Source organism: Syngnathoides biaculeatus, chromosome 11, assembly GCF_019802595.1.
Source record: "Syngnathoides biaculeatus isolate LvHL_M chromosome 11, ASM1980259v1, whole genome shotgun sequence".
NCBI classification, from domain to species: Eukaryota; Metazoa; Chordata; class Actinopteri; order Syngnathiformes; family Syngnathidae; genus Syngnathoides; species Syngnathoides biaculeatus.
The window spans coordinates 30,097,680-30,119,928 of record NC_084650.1 but is presented as its reverse complement, the minus strand read 5'-3'; the positions used below and the strand labels follow the sequence as shown (position 1 = coordinate 30,119,928).

The window sequence follows — 22,249 nt, the reverse complement described above, 5'->3', positions numbered from 1 at the left end:
CAAAAATAATTCCAATTGTTTGTCTTTTTTTTTTGTTTTAATTAAAGACTGTACTGCCTCCACCCACACAAGCAATCTTTTGTTTGCTGCCCAGTTCCCAAAATGTGTGCACTTACGTGTGTGCGTGTAAGCCGAGCCACATGTGTCATTCTTAATCTTTGTCCAGTTTTGATGAAAGCGTGTCACAGATATGTGAGTAAGACACACTGGAATTGCTATGACTAAAAAAAACATGAATCCCCCCCCAAAATACAATAAACACCAGTTTTTGCCTTATTTAAAAAGGGCTTTTTCAAGAGGTCAGCATGGGGGATCATTTGTTTCAATTGTATTGCAATAGTGTACATGCTTGCCAGGAGATGAGCATTACTGTGTTTGCTGACACTTCTAAAACATTCTCTGCGTGGGAACCCTTACACATTTCCTCGTCATAATACAAAATTTTGCATTTGCATTTCATTATTTTCACATTCCTAGTTGAACAAAAATGTGGCATGTTCTTTGTGGGGTACATCAAACAAGCCAGATCTGGCACGTGCACTTTAAGTTTGAAACGCTCCTTCTACTGGAGACCTGCACCCTCTCCATCTTGTCTTGATATGTGCAATCAAACTGCCATCCCTCACCGGGCAAAGTCCCTCAAGATACGGGACCCGCACGAACACATCGCCAAACTGCCCAATTTTTCATGCAAGCAAAGGGTGTTTTGTTTGAGTTCGACAATTCCACCTCCACACACGTTTCTGACTGCATACCTGGCTTGATAAATATCCACCTTTTAGCGGTGCTTAGCATGTGGAGCGTGTCTCCTCCACTTGTGCGACCCAAAACACACCTGCGCAGCCAAACGATACAAAGACATGTTTGCTTCAATCCCATCTTTAATGATGAAGGTACCATTGACCTCACTTGTGACCCTGCTCCTCGGCTCCTCCTATCAGAATGCAAAGGACGCCACCTGCTGGTCCGTCGCTCGACGTGTGCAATGTGGCTAGTGATGGGCGGCGGGGGCCATCCCCCTTGACGATTGTTTTCCAGCACTTTTGTGAACTCTGGACCACACACAAACGATGGCTCTGATGAGTCTGTCTTCCCAGAAAGCCCACAAATATTAAAGTAGACGCACAATCGTCTGTAAATAAATAAAGGAGGGTGGAAATGTGGTTGAACACTCAGCGATAAAATGACTAAAAAGGGCCTTGTTGACTTGGATCATTACTGGTGAGCCTTCACCTTGGTTTATTTTTTTCTCCAGACTATTACGGGTCTGCAGTGCTCCATCTTTTATGGTTCTCCCAGCTTGTGTGAAGAAAAGGGCTCATGTATCAGGCGTGATGGCTATAAAATAACTCGTCATGAAACGCTGACTAGACTTCTGAATAAAGTTTTATTCGTGCCACAAGGGTTTCTTTTTTTTTTGATAAACTGACATATGAATGCAGCACCAGAAGTCACACTAATGGTAAGAAGTACTTTTGTCATCATTGGTTTGCAACACCATAATGTCATTTAAGAGAATTCAGAGACTTATTGTGCTCTAAAAGTATTGGTCTCACATGAAATGCGCAAATACACTTGCATTTAGTTTTAAAAACATTGTTTGGCTCTTTTGGAATTGTATTTTAAAATGTTTGGCATTTATGACTCTCAGCTTAAAAGGTTCCCGACCCCTGGTATCACCACATGAGCTCAGGAACCCTTTGTAAGTGCAAATTAAAGTTCTACTATGCAAATCAAAAGCCATTTATCAACAGCAGACAGAAAAGCCACCAGCTTCTCTGTTTTCGGAAATTGTGGCCGTCGTGTCGTCCGGGCCAAAGAGCCATTCAGAATGTTATGGATGCAAAGTTCAAAAGCCAGCATCTGTTATGGTGTGGGTCTGTTTTAGTGCCAGGCATGTCATGTTCCTGCCGGTCCAGCCCTGGATGTGCAGTACAGCTGCTCTGATTAGGAGACACACTCCTGCGCCTCATCGGCGGTGATTACCCCGGTGTATATATGGAACCCAGTGGACAGTCTGGCTTTGCCAGATTGTTGCAACTCATGCCTCGTTCCTGCACTCCCGTATCTGTGATCGTGAACCCGTGCGTACCGACCTCCGCCTGTTCTCCGACCAACCCTGTAAGCCTGAGTCCTTTGACACTCCTGCCTTCTTTGATCGATCTCCCGTGTACAGACTCCTGCCTGCCCACGGACCTGCTCTCTACACCCGACGTCCTGACTACCGATGCTGCACCTGACGGTCTTCCTGATCCCCGACCTTAGAACGGTTTTCCCGAATTACCTGTACGTCTCCCAAGTCCTGCATTTGGGTCCTCCCTCCGTATCAATGGGTCCTGACAAGGGATGGGTAACTTACATATCTGTGAAGGCACCATTACTGATTAAAGGTACCTAAATGTTTTGGAGAAAATACACTGACATCCAAGCAATGTCTTTTTCATGGATGCCCTTGCTTATTTTGACAAGACAATGCCAAACCACATTTTGCACGTGTTAGAACAGAGTGGTTTCATAGTAAAAGACTGCGGGTTACTAGACCGGCCTGTCTGCAATCCAGACCTGTGTGTGGCACGTTATGAAGCTTAAAATATGTCAACAGAGAACTCGGACCGCTGAACAGTTGAAGCTGTACATCAAGCAAGAATGGGAAAGAATTCCACCTACAAAGTTTTAACAATGAATGGCCTCAGTTCCCAAATATTTATTGAATGTTAAAATAAAAGGTGATGTAACACTGTGGTAAATATGACTTTGGAACATGTTGGAGCCATATAATTCAAAGTTAATGATTATTTGCTAAAAATCAATCAAGTACATCAGTTTAAAGCCCCACTGACATGAAAATAATGATTTTTAGTATGCTTTTAATAATAATAAAAAAAGGCAGCCAGAATGAACCCATCCGTTTTTTCACCACACATGATTTTGACATATGGCTTTTTCGAACTCCTGGCATGAAAACCTCCAGGGATTTGTTTTGGAGAAGACGCAGGAAGTGACATAATTAGCAGGAGCGCACTCAGGCCGTCTCGTAAGTTTATACTAGTTTTACCTGCATTAAGGTAGCTCTTTGTGCCTTCATGCTAGCCATAATGCCGGTATTGCTGGATCGTGTTCTGTCACAACCCATCGGTACGGAGGAGGACCCAAATGCAGGACTCCGGAGGCAGTTTGGGAGACGTGTTTATTCGTTCCAAGGTCAGGCAGACAGTCAACTGGAACAGCGGTAGTCAGGACGTCGGGCGTAGAGAGCAGGTCCGTGAGCAGACGGGTCGCTACACGAGAGATCGATCAGAGAAGGCAGGAGTATCAAAGACGTCAATCTTATGGGATCGGTCGGAGGACAGGCGGAGGTCGGTACACCAGGGTTCACGATCAAGAATATGGGAGTGGAGGAACAGGGCATGAGTTGCTACGATCTGGTGAAGACCAGTGATCCCCTGGGTCCTATAAATACAGGGGTTACTCAACGCCAGGGCTGGACCGGCTGGACCATGACATGTTCGAACACTCGGAAGGATGGATTTACTCTTCATATTTTTCCAAAAGAGCCGGTTTGTTGTGAAAAATGGATTGCACAGGTGCGAAGGATGAGAGCTTCGTGGGTTCCAAATGACAGGTAGGTGTGTATAGAGAAAAAAAAAAAAAAACACCAGTGGGGGGGGGGGGGCGTAAACCTCTCAGAACATAACAAAAGATCTGCGTATGTAAGTCAGGGTGCTAAATGTGTCCCTATTTGCATAATCATGTCGAAATTAATTTATATCATTTCCACAAATATTTTCATTAAAAAAAACATTTGTTATATTTTCCCAATAATCAGTGTATCTTTCCAAATGGAATCAATGACGTACTTTCATATATACTAATTTTATAAAGCAATTTTATAAAGCAGAATTATAGATAAATATGACTAAGTATAACATTACAAAATAATAGTACTTGCATGACTTTCACCTTAAATAAATGTGTACCCCCCCCCCACCCCGCCAAAAAAAGGTTTCAATGATCTTTTGCCTCCTTCCCCATAATCCCAGTGATGAGAAAGTGCTGTAAAGAATAATGTGCCCACATGAGTCAGCCCCTCCCAGATTAATGGGCCGTGCTGGGAGAAGAGTGCAGCCGCGCGGGGACCATAAATAAGCGTCTAAGTAGGCCGTGATGGCAGCTGTAAGTCAGCCAGTGCCTTTCGCTACCAAACGCAGACAAAGCGCTGTGATTTACAGGCGTTATGTGATCGGTGGCCGTGTACTGATAAAGGGACAAAGTGGGAAAGCTTGCAAATTCATAAACGCAAATTCTAAGAGTGTCTTTGGAGCGTTTAAGCGTATAAAGGGCCTTTTGTTTTCTTTTGGTGAGGTGCAAAGCTAAAGTGCACCCTCAGTGTTTTTCATGTATCACCCCCCCCACCATTAATCATCTTTTGAATCATCATTTTGAAGTTGTTAAGAACTCAAGTTAAAGCCTGTATTAAATGTTTCCATTTGGAAGGGACAAAATTAAAAGTGAAGAGATTTCAGTGCACCACCTGCGAGCAAACTGCGGTGAATAGAAATGACAAAATGACTGGAAAATGCATTCGCAGGAGCTCTGTTACGTCACTGACCCGTTTCGTTGGAGTTTTACGACGACTCTTTTGGACTGGACGGCGCGGTGGAGTTAATTTAGCATTAAGAGTCGCGCTGGGGCTCACGTCAAGAAAGCCTGAAAAAGACGAGAGCAGATGTTCTCGCTCACAGACGTTAAGTGTTGGAACGTAAGTCATCGCACCTGATCCGTGAACCTTTTCGATATACCACCCACCGAATACCACACACGCAGCTGCTGTCGATGGGGAGGCACCAAAAGAGTGATAAAAAAAAAAATCAAAAATATGAATTTGTAGCTTGGGAGTTAGAGGTTCTGGGTGTCAAAGAATTTAAGATCCCCTCTTGAGATCTGAAGACATGAAATCAGCATTAAGGTTTATCACTAGGATCACAAGAAGAAAACATAGTGTGAATAGCCTGCTCTACAGGAAACTGCAAACAGCCACCAGGGGGCACATTTGTTCTGTATCTGGGAATTTCAGAGATGATGCTAAAATTTACAGTACACTCACACTAAGCAATATCCCGAACCCAATACAGTATATCTAAAACCATGATACAAAGCCTAAATCACTGATTGCTCACATGAACCCCAACCCTAATCCAACTTGAGCCCAAATGAAAACGTGTTTGATTAAAAAAAAAAAAAAATCAAATGTGTTAAACATTTAACATTCAAAATATTCATGTATTTTTTTTATTTTACAATTAAAGTTATCATTACAATAAATAAGAATGATTTGATGATCAATGGTCAATGCATGGAGAACAAATACAAATTAATAGATAGATCCTTTTGAACAATACGTCCCCGTAGCTCAGTGGTTAGAGCACTGGTTTGGTGAACCAGGGGTTGCTGATTCGTATCCCACTGGGGCCGCCACTCCCTGAGAAGGGTTGCGTCAGGAAGGGCATCCGGCGTAAAAATTGTGGCGACCCCGAAAGGGACAAGCTGAAAGAATCTTGCTTACGTCTTGATTTTATAAATAAGACTTATTTTTGTAATAATACTTTTCATGCTCCTTTAAAATTTGCATTACTATGTAAGATATTATTTTTTCATAAAACCATTGATCACAAGAAAGTACAATCAATGAAATCCCACCCAAAAATACATCCATGTGTTTGAGCTGTGAAAATATATCTGCCTAAAGTCTCTGGTGGTTTTTCTCTCCAAGTAACACCAAAATGTCCAACGAAAAAATACATCAAGATAGTAAGACTACTGTAGTAGTTCATCATCGAACATAAATGTGTTTTATTCCCAAAAAGTATATCTAATATTATTGTCAGGCACTACAACGCTATGCACAATTTTAACACTGAAAACTTACTTACGTACTTATTAGCTAAAACATGATTCAATTAAAATCGACTGCACCGAAAGTTAAATTAATCCATCGATGCATTTTCTTAGCTGCTTATCCTCACAAAGGTCGCGGGCAGTTCAATTAACATTTTTCCAAATCAATGTTTGAAAGCAAGCTGTCCTAAAAGATTGCATGCAAATGTATTAAAATTCAACTCCAACTTAACTGTACTTACATATCCATTAGACTGCATTAGTCAAAAAGACAGAGATGCTACCATTATGCCACAGTTTGAACACTTTATTCAGTGATTCCTTCGAGTACCACCAGAGGGAGGCTGCATACCACTCATAGTATGTGTACCTTGAAGTAAATGCTCAGTGAATCTGATGAAGGTTGTAGGCAGGCGGTAAGTCAACCAGCCTGTGCAAAAATCACAAAACGGGAGTTTTATGTTGCGTTTCGGTCAAGAGGCGCTGGTTAAATGTTATTTTGAAGCAAATCCGACACAATGCTCAAATAATTTGAAGTTTGCTCTTCATTTAAACTGATAGTTGAAGGAAGCCATCTAAGGTCTTCAAAGTGTTACTTTAACCAAACTGGATTTCAAGTGCCAAAATATTCTCTGGTGAGTGATGACAACTGCCGAGTGATTTAAGTGATGTAAAAGTTGGCTGCAGCTCCTGGCACTAAAAGAATAAAACCAACAGGCTCTGAGTCCATTTTCTATGCAGCATGTCTCCACCCACGATAACAAGGGAGGACCACACAGATCTTTTGACGTTGGCTCATTTGAGACAGATCAATGTGGTGATGAACGCTGCCAAACGCTTTCCTCTGTAACCTCACCGTCTCGAGGGATCACATTTTTGCCCGTCGGTCCATTTTCCATAGCGCTTGTCCTGATTCGGGCAACAATCAATTGCAAGGAACATATAAAAACAATCATTCATTCTCCCATTTGCACCTATAAGCAATTTATTTAGAGTATGCAATGGACCTAATAGTGTATGCATGTTCTTGAAATGTGGGAGGAAAATCACATCTGGGGGGTAATGGCTGTCATTACCCAATGAGGATGCAGACCGAGAGGTTTTTGTCAAAAAGTCAAACAGTACACATACGGAAAATGGAACGTGAAAAGTCAGCCAGTGCAAACATGAAAATCGTCATTGCAAGCAAAAAATATTTTCATTGCAAGTAAAAACTTTTTTTTAAAGTTGGATTATAGCTCTCAAGGGTGGCACGGTGGATCATCTGAAAAGCGTTGGCCTCACAGTTCTGAGGACCAAGGTTCAAATCCCGGCCCCATCTCTGTGGAGTTCGCATGTTCTCCCCGTGCCTGCGTGGGTTTTCACCGGGCAATCTGGTTTCAGCCCACTTCCCAAAAACATTAATTAGAGACTCTAAATTGCCCCTAGGTGTGATTGTGAGTGTAGCTGTTTGTCTCCATGTGCCCCGCAATTGGCTGGCAACCAGCACAGGGTGTACCCCGCCTACTGCCCGGTGACAGCTGGGATGGGCTCCAACACTCCCGGGACCCTCATGAGGATAAGCGGCTCATAAAATGAATGGATGAAGCTCTCAATGTCTTATTTCTTCCTTGTAATTCAAAAAGTTTTGTTTAATCGTCTTGCTTTTTGTTACCAGTTTAAAAAGTTTTGTGTGGTTCTTTTTGGCACAAATCTTATTCCATAACAAGAGTTAAGTAATTTGATGATGTTAAGAGAAAAACGAAACAATAAACAAACAAACAAAAAAAAAACATACCCCAACTAACTAACTAACTAACTAACTAACTAACTAACTAACTAACTAACTAAATGAAACCTTTTTCCATTTCTTAGCAGCTTCTCAAAAATATCTGTTACCATTTTTCCACATAAAACCATTTGACCATTTTAATGAGACATAAATTAAATATGTGTGTTCAACCAGAAGAGGAGACTAAAGGACTGGATTCCACACTTTAGCTTCAAATTCCACTGAGGAATTTTTGAGCCTCACATGGTGAACAGCATGGAATGTATGAAGCATTATTGGAGGAGGAATTATACAATACAACTTATTGCATAGGAAAAATAACATTACTGCCAAAATGAGGGCTCTATAGGCTGCCATTGTCATCTAATCTCCAAAATCTGCGGGATTTTTCTGGTATTCCAAAAACTTCCCATTGATTTTCAATACAAGCACAAGACGACAAGAAGCCTTGTCAAACACTGCTAATCAAATTATGAGCAATTGTCCAACATGCCGGGCAGGTTAATTAATGACTAAATTTTCCGTGGGTGCGAATGATTGTTTGTTTCCATGTGGCCTTTGTTTGTCTGCCTTGAAGCAATCGGGAGCATTTTTTTTAAAGGGCTGAATAAATGTGATTCATGACACTCGGCGAGCGTCACCTTGACGGCTCTCCTTCGTCACAATGCGCTGTGTCACTGCACTTTACATAATCACTCACACAATTGGCTGGAAAAGGCCACGCTTTTTGCTTCACGCCACAAATTTACAACAGACTCTCACGAATAGACGGACTCCAGATCCTGGTGATCTGATGAGGCAAGTACGGATGCCTAACTGGCTGAGAACAATTTCAAATGGTTTCAATTCAAGGATTCTACAACCTCACACCGCTATGTACATTCCACCCACTCCAAATAAAGTGCTTTTTTTTTTTTAGTTCGGCTTTTCCTGCCGATTTGGTTGTGAAAACTGTCATGGGTGTGCCTGTCGTGGCGCGCACCTGCTCCAATCAATAGTTGCGCGCACCCATGTCTCATCTTAGTGATTACGGCTCACGTATATATTGCCACGCGTGTGGTCTGGCCTTTGCCAGATCGTTGGACTCATGTCATGTTCCCGCAACCCTTCGTCTACGTCCTTGTTATTCCATGTACTTAACCCTGCCTCGTTCATAACCTTCCTCTTGCGCCACCTGATTCTGTTACTGCTGCCTCGTTGGACTGCCTGCCTGTGTATCAACTGTGGATTGAATAAAGACATCCCTCGAACTGTACCTAGTCTTGCGAGTCGTGCATTTTGGGTTCAGCCTCATGTTCTGGTCATGACAGAATGGTCTGGTCAAAACATGGACCCAGCCAACTCTGATCCGGTGCACAACGCTCTCCAGCTCCAAAGTCGACGTCTCGCCAAACCTGAAGGAATCCTCCAGATGATTGCTCGCCAGCTACACCGGCTGGAATCTTTTTCCGCATCCTCTTCCAGTGGAGCTGACACCAGTCTTGATCCGGCAGCTGGTGCGGCAGTCCTCCGTACCCCCGAGCCAGCACCCTTGCTGGTTCCTGACGCTTAGAGGCTCGTCTGCTCACTGCTCTCTCATCCAGAGCGATTTTCAGGGGACTCGGGTAATATCAAGCCCTTCATCACTCAATCTCGCAATGTCCGACTTGAGCTCTCCTTTGTGTGTTAGGTCCCGCACGACGATGGTTTTCATCAATTCAGGCTCAGATGCCAACCTCCTTAATTCTCATCTCATTAGCAGTATGGGACCTTCAAAGGGACCTTCAAAGTTCAAGGCCCCCATAACGCAAATGCAGGAAAAGGCACATTCCTCTGCAAAATAACTCACCGCACCCAGACACCATGACATTTCCAGTTTCGGATTTAGAACGGCTCAGGTTTCATCTTTTCGATACCCAGAGCAGTGACACTATCTTGAGTAGTCCATGGCTGCATAACCCCCATATCGACTGTTCGACCGGACAAGTTACGTCTTGGGGAGCGACATGCCCCTTCCCTTGCCTCTCATCCCAGAGGAAGGATGGCACGGATGTCGCTTCGGACAATCCATGGACCCTGAAGGAGGAAGCAGATCTATCCCTAGTTCCTCCCTGTTATCATGATCTTAAGGAAGCGTTCTCCAAAACTGAGGCCAAGTCTCTTCCACCACACAGGCCATATGATTGCACATTAGACTTTCTGCCTGGCGCCTCACCCCCTCGAGGCAGACTCTATTCTCTTTCAGGTCCGGAACACCAAGCCATGAGGGAGTATGTGAGGGAGTCGCTGGTGGCGGGACTCATCTGACCCTTGTCCTCGTCAGCTGGGGCGGGCTTCTTCTTTATGGAAAAAAAATGGACAAAACCCTACGGCCCTCCATTGATTACCAAGGTCTGAACGGTATTACCGTCAAGAACAGGTACCCTCTTCCCCTGATTTGCATGGCCTTTGAGCTCCTGAAGGGGATGAAAATCTTTACCAAGTTGGACTTGAAATGTGCCCACCACCTGATGCGGATAAGAGAAGGAGACGAGTGAAAGACCGCATTCAACATGCCCAATGGACATTACGAATATTTAGTGATACCCTTTGGACTCACTACCACGCCAGCGGTTTTCCAGAATTTTGTCAACGATGTGCTACGTGAAATGCTCAACTGGCATGTCTTTGTGTTTTTAGACGACATCCTGATCTTCTCTCCAGATGAAGCAACCCAGGTCGAGCACGTTTGAGCAGTTCTGCAGCAGCTACTGTGTCACAGTCTGTATGTCAAAGTAGAGAAATGAGAGTTCCACCAAACCTCTGTATCGTTTTTGGGGTTCGTCTTGGTGGAGAGTGAGGTCCGCATGCACCCTCGCAAGGTGGAAGTCGTTCTCTGTTGTCCCACGCCCAGCTCTCGTAAGGAGGTTCAGAGGTTTATTGGGTTTGCAAACTCTTATAGACAATTAATTCGGAACTTTGGTGCCGTCGCGGCACCTTTACATGCACTCACTACTGCCCACAGTTTGTTCGAGTGGAGCACATGTTGCCAGGTGGCCTTCCGCAAACTCATGGCCAGCTTTGCTTCCGCTCCTATCCTCATCTTGCTGGACCCCGACCAGCAATTTATTGTGGAGGTGGAGGCGTCAGATTCAGGTATATGAGTGGTACTATCACAGAAGAGTCCGAACGACGAGAGGATACACCCCTGCGGCTTCCTATCCAAAAACATGACTGCTGCAGAACGTAATTACGATATTGGAGACCGGGACCTTTTAGCAGTCAAAATGGCGTTGACAGAATGGAGACAGTGGTTGGAGGGGCTCAGGTTCCTTTCGTGGTATATACAGACCACAAAAATCTCAAATACCTTAAATCCACCAAACGACTTAATGCCAGACAAGCCAGGTGGGCTCTTCACATGATTTCGCTTCATGGTGTCCTATTGACCAGGGTCAAAGAATGGCAAACCCGATGTGCTGTTGCGAGGTAGGACACAACAGGTGAGACTGAGGGAGGCCACTTCATCAACACGCAGCATCAACACCGGGCACCCGAAGTTTGTGTCCTCTTCCTGCCACTCTTCTCTCTCTCCACAAATGTCTATACCATAACACACCCAGCTGTCAAACTCCTGAATTTACCAGATGACACCATCCATCGGTCTCATCATAGACAGTGATGAGTCTGCATATTGACAGGAAGTGGAGTGGATGGAGCTTCGGTCCGGCCAAAACACCCAAGACCATCGAGTTGACATGGACTTCATGAAACACAACAAAGCATTCACGTTAACCTGTGGGCATATAACCATCAGCGAGTATGGATGAAGCAAACTCCATTTGGCTGGGTAGAGAACATAGATTTGCATTAAGACTAGAGTACTTAACTTGAGTGATGTGTGTTTGTTCCAACTTTTGAACACCTCGAAAAGTGAACACAGTCTTAGCTGTCAGCATGTTGTGGCCTGCACAGTTGCAGTAATTACGTGTCAATTGTAATGTGAGGTATTGTTACTTCCCATAGTAACAGTTTCTATTCACCTTTTGGCTTACATTTTCATAGGATTGTTTCACAGTGAGTTTACCTTGTGCTCTGTGCAGTGCTTGCTCGTTAGCGTTCGTCTCGCCACAAGGGATTGCTAAGTGCACATGAGCAATTAATGCTCGATCTGGAGCTTTGGTGTGGTCAACAAAACCTGGTGTTGAACACTATAAAGACTGTAGAGATGATTGTGGACTTCAGGAGGCATCCTTCACCACAGTTGCCCCTGACGCTGTCCAACTGTCTTGTGTCAACCGTCGAGACCTTCATGTTTTTGCGAATTACAGTCTCAGAGGACCTGAAGTGGGAGACGAACATCAACTCCATCCTCAAAAATCCCAGCAAAGGATGTACTTCTTGCGGCTTCTGAGGAAAAACGGCCTGTCACAAGAGTTGCTGAGACAGTTTTACACAGCGGTCATCCAATCAGTACTGTGTACCGCCATCACAGTCTGGTTTGGTGCCGCCACAAATAAGGACAAACCCAGACTTCAATGGACAATCAAAACCGCTGAACGGATTGTCGGGACCACTCTACCCACTATTGAAGACTTGCACATCACTCAAACTAGGTCCAGAGCAGGCAGGATCCTCTCGAATCCTCCACATCCTGGCCACCAGCTTTTACAGCCCCTTCAGTCAGTATAGCGCTACAGATCAATGCAAGCCAAAACTAGCAGACATTCAAACAGTGTTTTTGTCACGTCCCATCGGAATGAGAGTAGGACCCAAATGCAGGACTCGGAAGATGCAAGGTAGTTCAAGGAGAAACGTTTATTATATGCAGAGGTAGGGGATCGAGCAGGCAGTCCGGTGCAGCAGCGATAGTTGGGACGTCGGGCGAAGAGAGTAGGTGAGCGGACAGGCAGGAGTTGGTACACAGGAGAACAATCAAAGCAGGCAGAAGTAACGAAGGAGTCAGGCTTACAAGGTTGGTCGGAGAACAGGCAAAGGTTGGTACACACAGGTTCGATCAGGGATACCGGAGCACACGAACGGGACATGAAGATCAACGAACTGGCGGGGACCAATCGTCATCGGGGTGATATAAATACACAGACTAATCAGCCCGCATGAGACGCAGGTGTGCGCCCCAATCAACGCACCCGCACAGGCACCCGCACAGCTCGTGCTGGAGCGGCAGGATCATGACAGTACCCCCCCTCAAAGGCACAGCTCCCAGACGTGCCTAAACGAAAAAACACAGACAATAATTAACACAGGCAGGGGTGGGCGGAAGGGGGGTCCGGTGGAGGGCACGCCCCCCCCCCGAATCCCAGTCAAGGGTGGACAGGTCAGGAGGACGACCCGGACGCCAAGCACCAGGGTCCCCACGGAGCGATTCGGGCGGACGACCTCTCTGAGGAACCAAATGAGGAAGCAGGAACCAGGGTGAGGCAGGCAACTGCTCCGGACGAGAACCTCCCACACCGTGGTTGTGAGACGACCAGGGACTGGTCGCCACCGAGGCTTAGTCAGGAGGCAACCGTGCATTGGTCACCAACGAGGCCAGGTCCTGAAGCGGCTGGGCGCACTCAGGAGCGAAGAGGATGATGGAGTGCAGGACCAGAGCCATGACCGCCACCATCCCGAAGTCTCTCCAGCTCCAGGGTGGCTCCACAGAACTCCCCAGCACCTCCTGGACAGCAAAGTGAGAAGACGGCGACACCATCGCCACCTCCTGGACAGCAACGTGAGAAGGCGGCGACACCATCGCCATTGCCACCTCCTGGACAGCAACGTGAGAAGGCGGCGACACCGTCGCCATTGCCACCTCACGGACAGCAACGTGAGAAGGCGGAGGGAGCATCACCAACTCCACCTCCTGGACAGGAACGTGAGAAGGCGGAGGCAGCATCACCAACGCCACCTCCTCCTGGGCGGGAACGTGAGGGCGTGCCGGTCGCCGACGAAGCAGGAACGGGGAGCAACCGCGGGCCGGTCGCCACTGATACTCCAGAGCACGGACGAGAAGCGGCTGTGGATACGTTGCCACCTCCTGGACAGCAACGTGAGGCGGCATCGGGTTGGTTCCCACTGCCACGTGAGCTTGCAGTGCATCCATTGAAACAGCAATGTGGGCGTGGCGTGGTGGCGAATCCGTTTCCAGGGCAACGTGAACGAGAGTCGGCAGAGAGTCAGTCGAAACTGACACGTGGGCGTGTCTCGGGAGCGGGTCAGTTCCGACTGCCACGTGAACTCTGCTCGGAACAGCCAAAACCTCGACGTGGGAATGGGGAGGAGGTGGGTCAGTTTCCACAGCTACGTGCGCTTGGCGAGGTGGCGAGTCCGTTCCCACTGCGACGTGCACTTGGCAAGGTGGCGAGTCCGTTCCCACTGCAGCGTGCGCTTGGCGAGGGGGCGGGTCTGTTTCCACGGCAACGTGAACGAGAGTAGGCAGAGAGTCAGTCGAAACTGACACGTGGGCGTGTCTCGGGAGGGGGTCAGTTCCAACTGCCACGTGAACCTGCGCCAGCAGCGAGTCCGTCGCCGTTGCGACGTCAGCATAGCTCGGCTGGTTCGCCAATCCATGCCGGACCTGGAATGTGAGAGCCGCCAATTCGGCGGTCTGCCGCTCTATCTCCGCCCGCATTTCACGGTAGAATGCATCGCGATTTGGCGGCTCCTCCTCCCTCTGGGCTGGAAGCTTCGCCACCAGCTGTGGGTCTGCCGGTTTCGCCGTTGCCGGCGAGGAGTGGGAGGACGATGTCTTAGTTGCCGCGCAGCGGGAGGCACCGGGGAGCGCCCGGCCGGGGCGTCTCCTCTGGCCGCCACGCGGAGGTCCGGGGTAGATGGCCAAGCGGGTTCCCTCAAACGGATTGGTGTATTTGTATCCACCGGGCGAAGACGTTCGGGTGCTGGGAACGCGGGGAGGTGGAGCAAACTGACTGGGATGAAAAGCCGGGCAAAGAGGTTCAAAATCAAAGTCATCGGAGTCGTACTCAGGCAGCGGGTCATACAAATCACGGTCCTCCTCATATTCCGAAAAGTCAGAGTCCAGAAGAATATGAGGAGCCGGACGGGTCGTGTTTGGGACGTATTCATACCTCGCTGGCGGAGCGTAAGACACGGAAGGGGAGGATGTCAGGGAGCCTACCCGGATTGGACAGGCTTGGTCCTCCGGCAGACGGTCTACCTTGCGTCGGTCCCGGCGACGCCGGGTCTTTCCTGCTGGATCCTGTATTGGCCAGTTCGTTCTGTCACGGCCCATCGGAACGAGAGTAGGACCCAAATGCAGGACTCGGAAGATGCAAGGTAGTTCAAGGAGAAACGTTTATTATATGCAGAGGTAGGGGATCGAGCAGGCAGTCCGGTGCAGCAGCGGTAGTTGGGACGTCGGGCGAAGAGAGCAGGTGAGCGGACAGGCAGGAGTCGGTACACAGGAGAACAATCAAAGCAGGCAGAAGTAACGAAGGAGTCAGGCTTACAAGGTTGGTCGGAGAACAGGCGAAGGTCGGTACACACAGGTTCGATCAGGGATACCGGAGCACACGAACGGGACATGAAGATCAACGAACTGGCGGGGACCAATCGTCATCGGGGTGATATAAATACACAGACTAATCAGCCCGCATGAGACGCAGGTGGACGCCCCAATCAGCGCACCCGCGCAGGCACCCGCACAGCTCGTGCTGGAGCGGCAGGATCATGACAGTTTTCCCTCTGGAAATTAGGTCATTAAATTCTTGATCAGCAAACCTATTTTTTTTCTGCCTTATGCCATTGTTGGGACACACCCTCATATTCTGCTGGTCCAATCATTATTAGTATTAGTAATATAGTATGTAGACTATCGCACGATCTGTGACTTTAAACTGCTCGCTTTGCACAATTGTCATTGCACCGGTCTACAACGAGAACTGTGAACAGGTAAAGGCACTCTGTACAAGCTTAACACAATGTGGGACGTTGACACACTCTTATCTCCTACCTGTTCTAAATAAATGAGATTTTACATCTTGCACGTCTTATAAGGAATAGTTCCTATAAACAGAAATGTCTCTTGTTCTTTGTTCTTGTTGATATGTTCCTTGTCATTTGTTCTGAATGTTGTACCAGGGCAGCACCGACTGCCGGAGAAAAATTCCTTGTGTGTTTTTACACACTTGGGCAATAAAGCTGATTCTGATTCTAATTCTGATTCTGATCAGAATGTCAAGTGCACCACATTAACATTGTGACTTTTTTTTTCATGAAGCGCCACTCTGTATTGTCTAAATCAATCAAAACGGTACATGATATGCACACAGGAACGATACACAAATCTTATTACAGTATCGTGTAGTTACGTATCGAGAGGCCACAGGTGGTGTCCGTGCATAGTGTCACGGGGGTACTTCCCCCACTCCAAACAATTCAAACAAGCTCCATTTTTGTTGCTTCAGAATTTTGATTGACAAGATTTCTTCTTGCGCCCATTCTCAGAATTCCATTCGCCTCTCAACTAGGAGAGAAGACTCTTGTGTTATTGTTTGGCCTTGAAGGAGGTTTGCGCTGGGCCGAATCCTCTTGTTTTTATACGACTTCAACAAACAAATGTCCTATACAGCAGACATTTGTTCCATCATCACAGCATACAGCTGCGAGGATATTGAAGGCTTTATTTACTGTAACGTTAAAGCACTTTGCAGCCGATGGTCACCAATTTAACTGAGGAATCTTTCTCCACTTTTAGAGCGTCCTCCCTTTTTACAGCGCCTGATACTTATCAGCACTTTTTACAGCTGGCGTAGCCTTCAAGTGCAGCCTGTGAAAGCAGCATCAGGATACGCTTGATCAGTGAACATTCAGCCTGTTTTTCACCCCCTTATTGTTGCTGCTGAAAGATAAGTGAATACTATTTGCACTATGTTCGACAACCCTAACCCATCTCCGGGAAGATTCCAGTGATGGGAATGTAAATATTACTCGATAAGACCTCCTTAAGACACAACCATCAGAATATCATGGATAGAGTTATTGATGTTGCATTTTTTTTATGGTGGAAGATGTGAAAGTGAAGTATTCATTATATTAGAGGATGAATGATCATTAAGAGGAAGAAAATGTGTCACGTCCCATCGGATCGGGGGTAGGACCCAAATGCAGAAACTCGGAAGACGCAAGGTAGTTCAAGAAGAGACGCGTTTATTATATGCCGAGGTCGGGGATCGAGCAGGCAGTCCGGTGCAGCAGCGGTAGTTGGGACGTCGGGCGAAGAGAGTAGGTGAGCGGGCAGGCAGGAGTCGGTACACGGGAGAACAATCAACGCAGGCAGAAGTAACGAAGGAGTCAGGCTTACAAGGTTGGTCGGCGAACAGGCGAAGGTTGGTACACACAGGTTCGATCAGGGATACCGGAGCACACAAACGGGACATGAAGATCATACGAACTGGAGCCGGCCAGTTGTCATCGCGGTCATATAAATCCACAGCATAATCAGGCTGCAAGAGGCGCAGGTGTGCACCTACCAATCAGCGCACCTGCGCGGACACCCGCACAGCTCGTCCTGAAGCGGCAGGATCATGACAGTACCCCCCCCTCAAGGCCAGTTCGTTCTGTCCCGTCCCATCGGAGCGAGAGTAGGACCCAAATGCAGGAGTGCATGACAGTACCCCCCCTCCCCCAAGGCCAGTTCGTTCTGTCCCGTCCCATCGGAGCGAGAGTAGGACCCAAATGCAGGAGTGCATGACAGTACCCCCCCTCCCCCAGGCCAGTTCGTTCTGTCCCGTCCCATCGGAGCGAGAGTAGGACCCAAATGCAGGAGTGCATGACAGTACCCCCCCCTCAAGGCCAGTTCGTTCTGTCCTGTCCCATCGGAGCGAGAGTAGGACCCAAATGCAGGAACTCTGAAGACGCAAGGTAGTTCAGGAAGAGACGCATTTATTATATGCCGAGGTCGGGGATCGAGCAGGCAGTCCGGTGCAACAGCGGTAGTTGGGACGTCGGGCGAAGAGAGTAGGTGAGCGGGCAGGCAGGAGTCGGTACACGGGAGAACAATCAACGTTGGCAGAAGTAACGAAGGAGTCAGGCTTACAAGGTTGGTCGGCGAACAGGCGAAGGTTGGTACACACAGGTTCGATCAGGGATACCGGAGCACACAAACGGGACATGAAGATCATACGAACTGGAGCCGGCCAGTTGTCATCGCGGTCATATAAATACACAGCATAATCAGGCTGCATGAGGCGCAGGTGTGCACCTTCCAATCAGCGTACCTGCGCGGACACCCGCACAGCTCGTGCTGAAGCGGCAGGATCATGACAAAATGTTCACTGGGAGTACAGGGAAACCTATTTCAGCAGCTGGTTGGTACTACAAGCATATTCTGTCCCTTAGTCTGCGAAGACGGAGTTGATAAGACAGAAGAATAGGATCATTTATTCAGACACCTGATTCATTTGGAATTCAGCTATTTATTGCACTGATGTTGCAACTGGCTCATGACATCCTCTACTCTTCAATATACGATATGACTATAACTGATGGGACCTAGTCATTGTTTTGAGAGTTACAAGTAAGTCTCGAGTCTTTACCGTCAGGTCCCGAATCAAGTCGCAATTTGAGACAAGTGAATCCGGAGTCACCTTGAGTTGGAAGTCAGTTTGACAACATCCATCCATCCATCCATCCATATTCTGAGACACTTATTCTCACAAGGGTCACGGGAGCCGATCCCACCTGTCATCAGGCAGGTGGCGGGGTACACCCTGAACAGGTTGCTAGCCAATTGCAGGGCACATTGAGACAGACAACAGTCGCTCTCACAATCACATTTGGGGGCAATTTAGAGTCTCCAATTCATGTGCATGTTTTTGGGATGTGTGAGGAAACCGGAGTGCCCGGAGAAAACCCACGCAGGCACGGGGCGAACAAGCAAACTCCACACACGGAGGGCTGGGATTGAACCTGGATCATCAGAACTGAACAGAACCCTCGTGAGGATAAGCGGCAAAGTAAATGGATGGATGGATATTAAAAACAAAGTACTTAAAAATATATTTTTTTAAGTCATTCATTCTCACCACCGCTTATCCTGTGCTGGAGACCACCCTAGCCGACTTCGGGCGAACGGCAGGGTACACTCTGAACTGGTCGCCAGTCAGTCACAGGACAACTGTTTGCACTCTCATTCACTGAGGCGGAACTGAACCCAGGCAGCCTGCACCAAAGTCAGGCAAATGTACCACTACACCATCACTGGCAACTTATGTAAATTTTAAAATCCATAATTGAAAGCATGAAAGTAATGAGAAAGTTATTCAAGTACGGAGCAATTGGTGGCTACCTTTTGATTTATTTTTTTAATCAGAGCATGAATGTCTGCAAAAATAAGGAATATTCTGACCTGGATAAAAGGAAGAAAAAAGATTGATGGACAAATGAAATATGAATGTGTGAATTCACTTCTTGTTAAAAAAAAGCAAAAAAACACTTAATCCAACCCATAATAAACAAAACCTGTATAAAACAACAAGCAATGAATGCAATCTTCTGGATATAACAAATGAAGACAAATTCAACTCCAAGAAATGGTCTTATTTCATCTGATATTTCTGTCTATTCATCTTCAGCGATGTCCTCCAACACTGTCAGGTTGGAAGGTCTACCAGCCGTCACCTTGATCTAATCTGATCTCAAGCTCCCTTGAGAGATTCACTCCAAAATGTTCCTGTTTTTCATCTGTTAAGCATTTCTTCCCTGCTTTGACTCTGATTTTGGGTTCTTGTGCTGAAATATCCACTGGTGCTTGAGGCCAAGTTTCTGTGCAGGCTGGCCAATGCGTTGTGATCAGGTCTCCTCTTCCATTAGTTGAACCCCCCTAAAAGCAACGGCAAGAGTGTTTTTAGGAATGAAGAGATCCCCCTGCACTTTTTTGGGGGCAAATTAAAGATAGATAATTCTGCCCAAATGATTACATTTTTGTTTCATCTGATCATAAAACAGAATCAATCTTCCTTGTCCATGATTTTGAAAGCCCAAGTGGGCAAATCTTCACTAAGATTTTTTTACACCAATACCCCCAAAAGCATTGAAAATACACCATTGTTAATATTTATCCATCTTCTCTCCCTTTCATCCATGACCTTAAAAATTATGTAGCAATAAGATGCTCTTGAACATCTCCACAAGCTAAATCCATGACACAATGACATTGTCAGAAAAGGCGGCAAAGGGGGTTGGAATGTGCCTTTTAGCACGGTGGTGTGCCAACATCATGGCCCTGTTGCGCGCTAGATAGCGTATGGCGAGCCGGGGGCTGACGTACATGACCTTCTGCTATCACAGCAGACACGCTCATCCATCACCGCAACCTTGGATTGTTTCAGGGGAGCGGGACAAAACGAGGTTTTAACTGCGTTGAGAGCATCAAGACCAACAGTCGGGACACATAGTACAGTGAACACCAGCTACTGTGTTTCGTGGTTCACTTTGTGTCCCCTCCTATTTCACAGATTTTACACAGTATACAGGCAAGTCCAAATTTAGAATTGTGTGCCTTCATCGTCATCAAAGTGCCTCATTGTGGGGCCTCATGCAGGACCACAGTCAGGTCAATAATCTAGGTTGGTAGACAGCAACAATGGCAGAAGCGAAAGAAGCGAAATGTCAGATTATTCTGTCGCTACCTTGAACATCTTGGAGTTTTCCATGTTTTGTGGTATTTTGAATGTTGTTTTTCAGGTTATTCTCCAATATACTTGCTGTTTTTGGCTTATCTTCTGGAAACACAGTAACTACACGAGTCATTTCAGTTTCTTTTTGCATCTGTTAATTAGATTTTATTTGGGCGGCATGGTGGGTCAAAAAGTGTTGGTTTCACAGTTCTGAGGTCCAGGGTTCGATCCCGGCCCCGGCTGTGTGGAGTTAGCATATTCTTCCCGTGACTGTGTGGGGTTTCTTCAGGCATTCCAATTCCCTCCCAGATCACAAAAACACGCAACATAAATTAGACACTCTAAATTGCCCCCGGGTGTGATTGTGAGTGTGACTGTTGTCTGTCTCTCTGCAATTGGCCTGCAACCAGTTCAGGGTGTACCCTACCTCCTGTCCGTTGACAGCTGGCATAGGCTCCAGGACTCCTGCGACCCTCGTGAGTATAAGTGGCTGAGAAAATCGACGGATGGATGGATGGATGGATGGATAAATTTTATTTCAATTATGCATTTTCTTACCGCGGTGGCTCTGCCCACCATCTTTTATTTATTGCATAACGAGTTATTTATGCACCACATCGTTCTTTTGTCAAATGTTATCGAACGGTTGTTATTTTGTTACTGAAATCACTAAATGTTGACTCGTTATGTTCGTTCGTTTGTTCTCCTGGTACTTTGAGTCAGACAACTTTGTCCACCATTAATAAAAAAACATGAAAATGACAAATATTGAAGCCGAAATGTATTCACGAGTGCTACCTCAGCACTTCCAAATATGATCAAGATTGCATCGGGGTACCAAAGTCCTTGCGTGCTGCGCTGTGGACTTTTAACATTGAGTGCAGCGTGAAAAGTCTGTAAAAGTCCGTCGACTTGCATATATGCAAGTTTGAAAGAAATGAATAAAAATTGCAGAAAATTGTTTGTGATTTCCAAAAACTTATTTTGGTTCATTTTGTCACCGTATAATGAAGTACAAAGTACAAAATAACTACAAGGTCACTAATATGACTTACAGTATTTGAATGTTAAATGACATGTTGTCAGTGCGCACCGATTCCATCAAAACAACAAGCATCAAGTTTGCGTCCTGTGTGAAATATTGTATCTCCTTAAATGGACATAAATTGATTTTTGAATCTGTGCATTTGAATTCAGGTTCTCTGAGGCTCACTGATGAACGTCTTCGCCCTCGAACAAGCATTCTGGCAGCAGAGTGACAGAATAATAGCCCGCTTTAGTCAGCGCTCCAGTCACACCCTGCTGTTATTAAATGCAGATATTATAGTGGTAGTCACCCGTCTAAAATGAAAACGTTTAGAGCCAGATGAGACATTATGAGGTTGATTAATAGCCCAACTTCCCATTGTGATTCATGGCTGACCTGGCAGCACACTAAGACGTGTTGTCAACTTGTGAATAGAAAAAAATGTCAAAAAATGTCTACTGTTGCAGTTGACCATGAAGATGAACCTACTTCCGAAGCTCTTTTAAAGAACCTTTCAAAATGGCAGAACCAAAACAATACTTCCATACAATTTTATAATTATTTTTTTTGTAATTGCATCTGGATTAATTTTAGTAATGTATATTTGTCTATATTTCTCTTTATATATAAAAACCCCTCCTTGAGCTATCACCTTATCATGTTGAGGGGTTTGTGTGTCTCAATGTTCCTAGGAGCTAAGTCCTCTGGTACTTCACTTCCCTCCTAGGGTCATCCATGGCAAAAAAGGTCTTAGGTGATTGACCAGACAAAGCACGGCTGTGAGAATCATGAAAGATTTAAATTGATAGAGGCTTCCCTTGCCCAGACGCGGGTCACCGCGCATCCCCCCCCCCCCCCCACCTGGAGCCATGCCTGGAGGTGGGGCTGAAACGCGAGTGCCTGTTGGCCGGTCTGCACTCATGGGGCCCGGCTGGGCACATCCCGAAAGCGAAACGT

The 22,249-nt window shown here is 46.4% G+C and overlaps 1 protein-coding gene across 1 annotated transcript; it reads right to left on the bottom strand.

Moving 5' to 3' along the window:
* Positions 1-513: 513 nt before the first annotated feature.
* On the bottom strand, positions 514-6,794 carry LOC133509052 (uncharacterized). The gene is made up of 7 exons (XM_061835695.1): positions 6,752-6,794; positions 6,266-6,325; positions 4,774-4,827; positions 4,610-4,707; positions 910-1,052; positions 756-835; positions 514-638 (listed from the first exon to the last, which is right to left on the bottom strand). Exons 1-7 carry the CDS (start codon positions 6,792-6,794, stop codon positions 514-516), a joined length of 603 nt encoding a protein of 200 aa, XP_061691679.1.
* Positions 6,795-22,249: the final 15,455 nt, after the last annotated feature.

Excerpts from the sequence above, each read along its gene's own strand:
- LOC133509052 (XM_061835695.1), bottom strand. The coding sequence starts at position 6,794 with ATGGAAAATGGACCGACGGGCAAAAATGTGATCCCTCGAGACG. Across the intron at positions 6,326-6,751 it reads AAATGTGATCCCTCGAGACG|GCTGGTTGACTTACCGCCTG; the intron begins GTGAGGTTACAG and ends ATTTTTGCACAG. Across the intron at positions 4,828-6,265 it reads CACTGAGCATTTACTTCAAG|CAGCTGCGTGTGTGGTATTC; the intron begins GTACACATACTA and ends CCCCATCGACAG.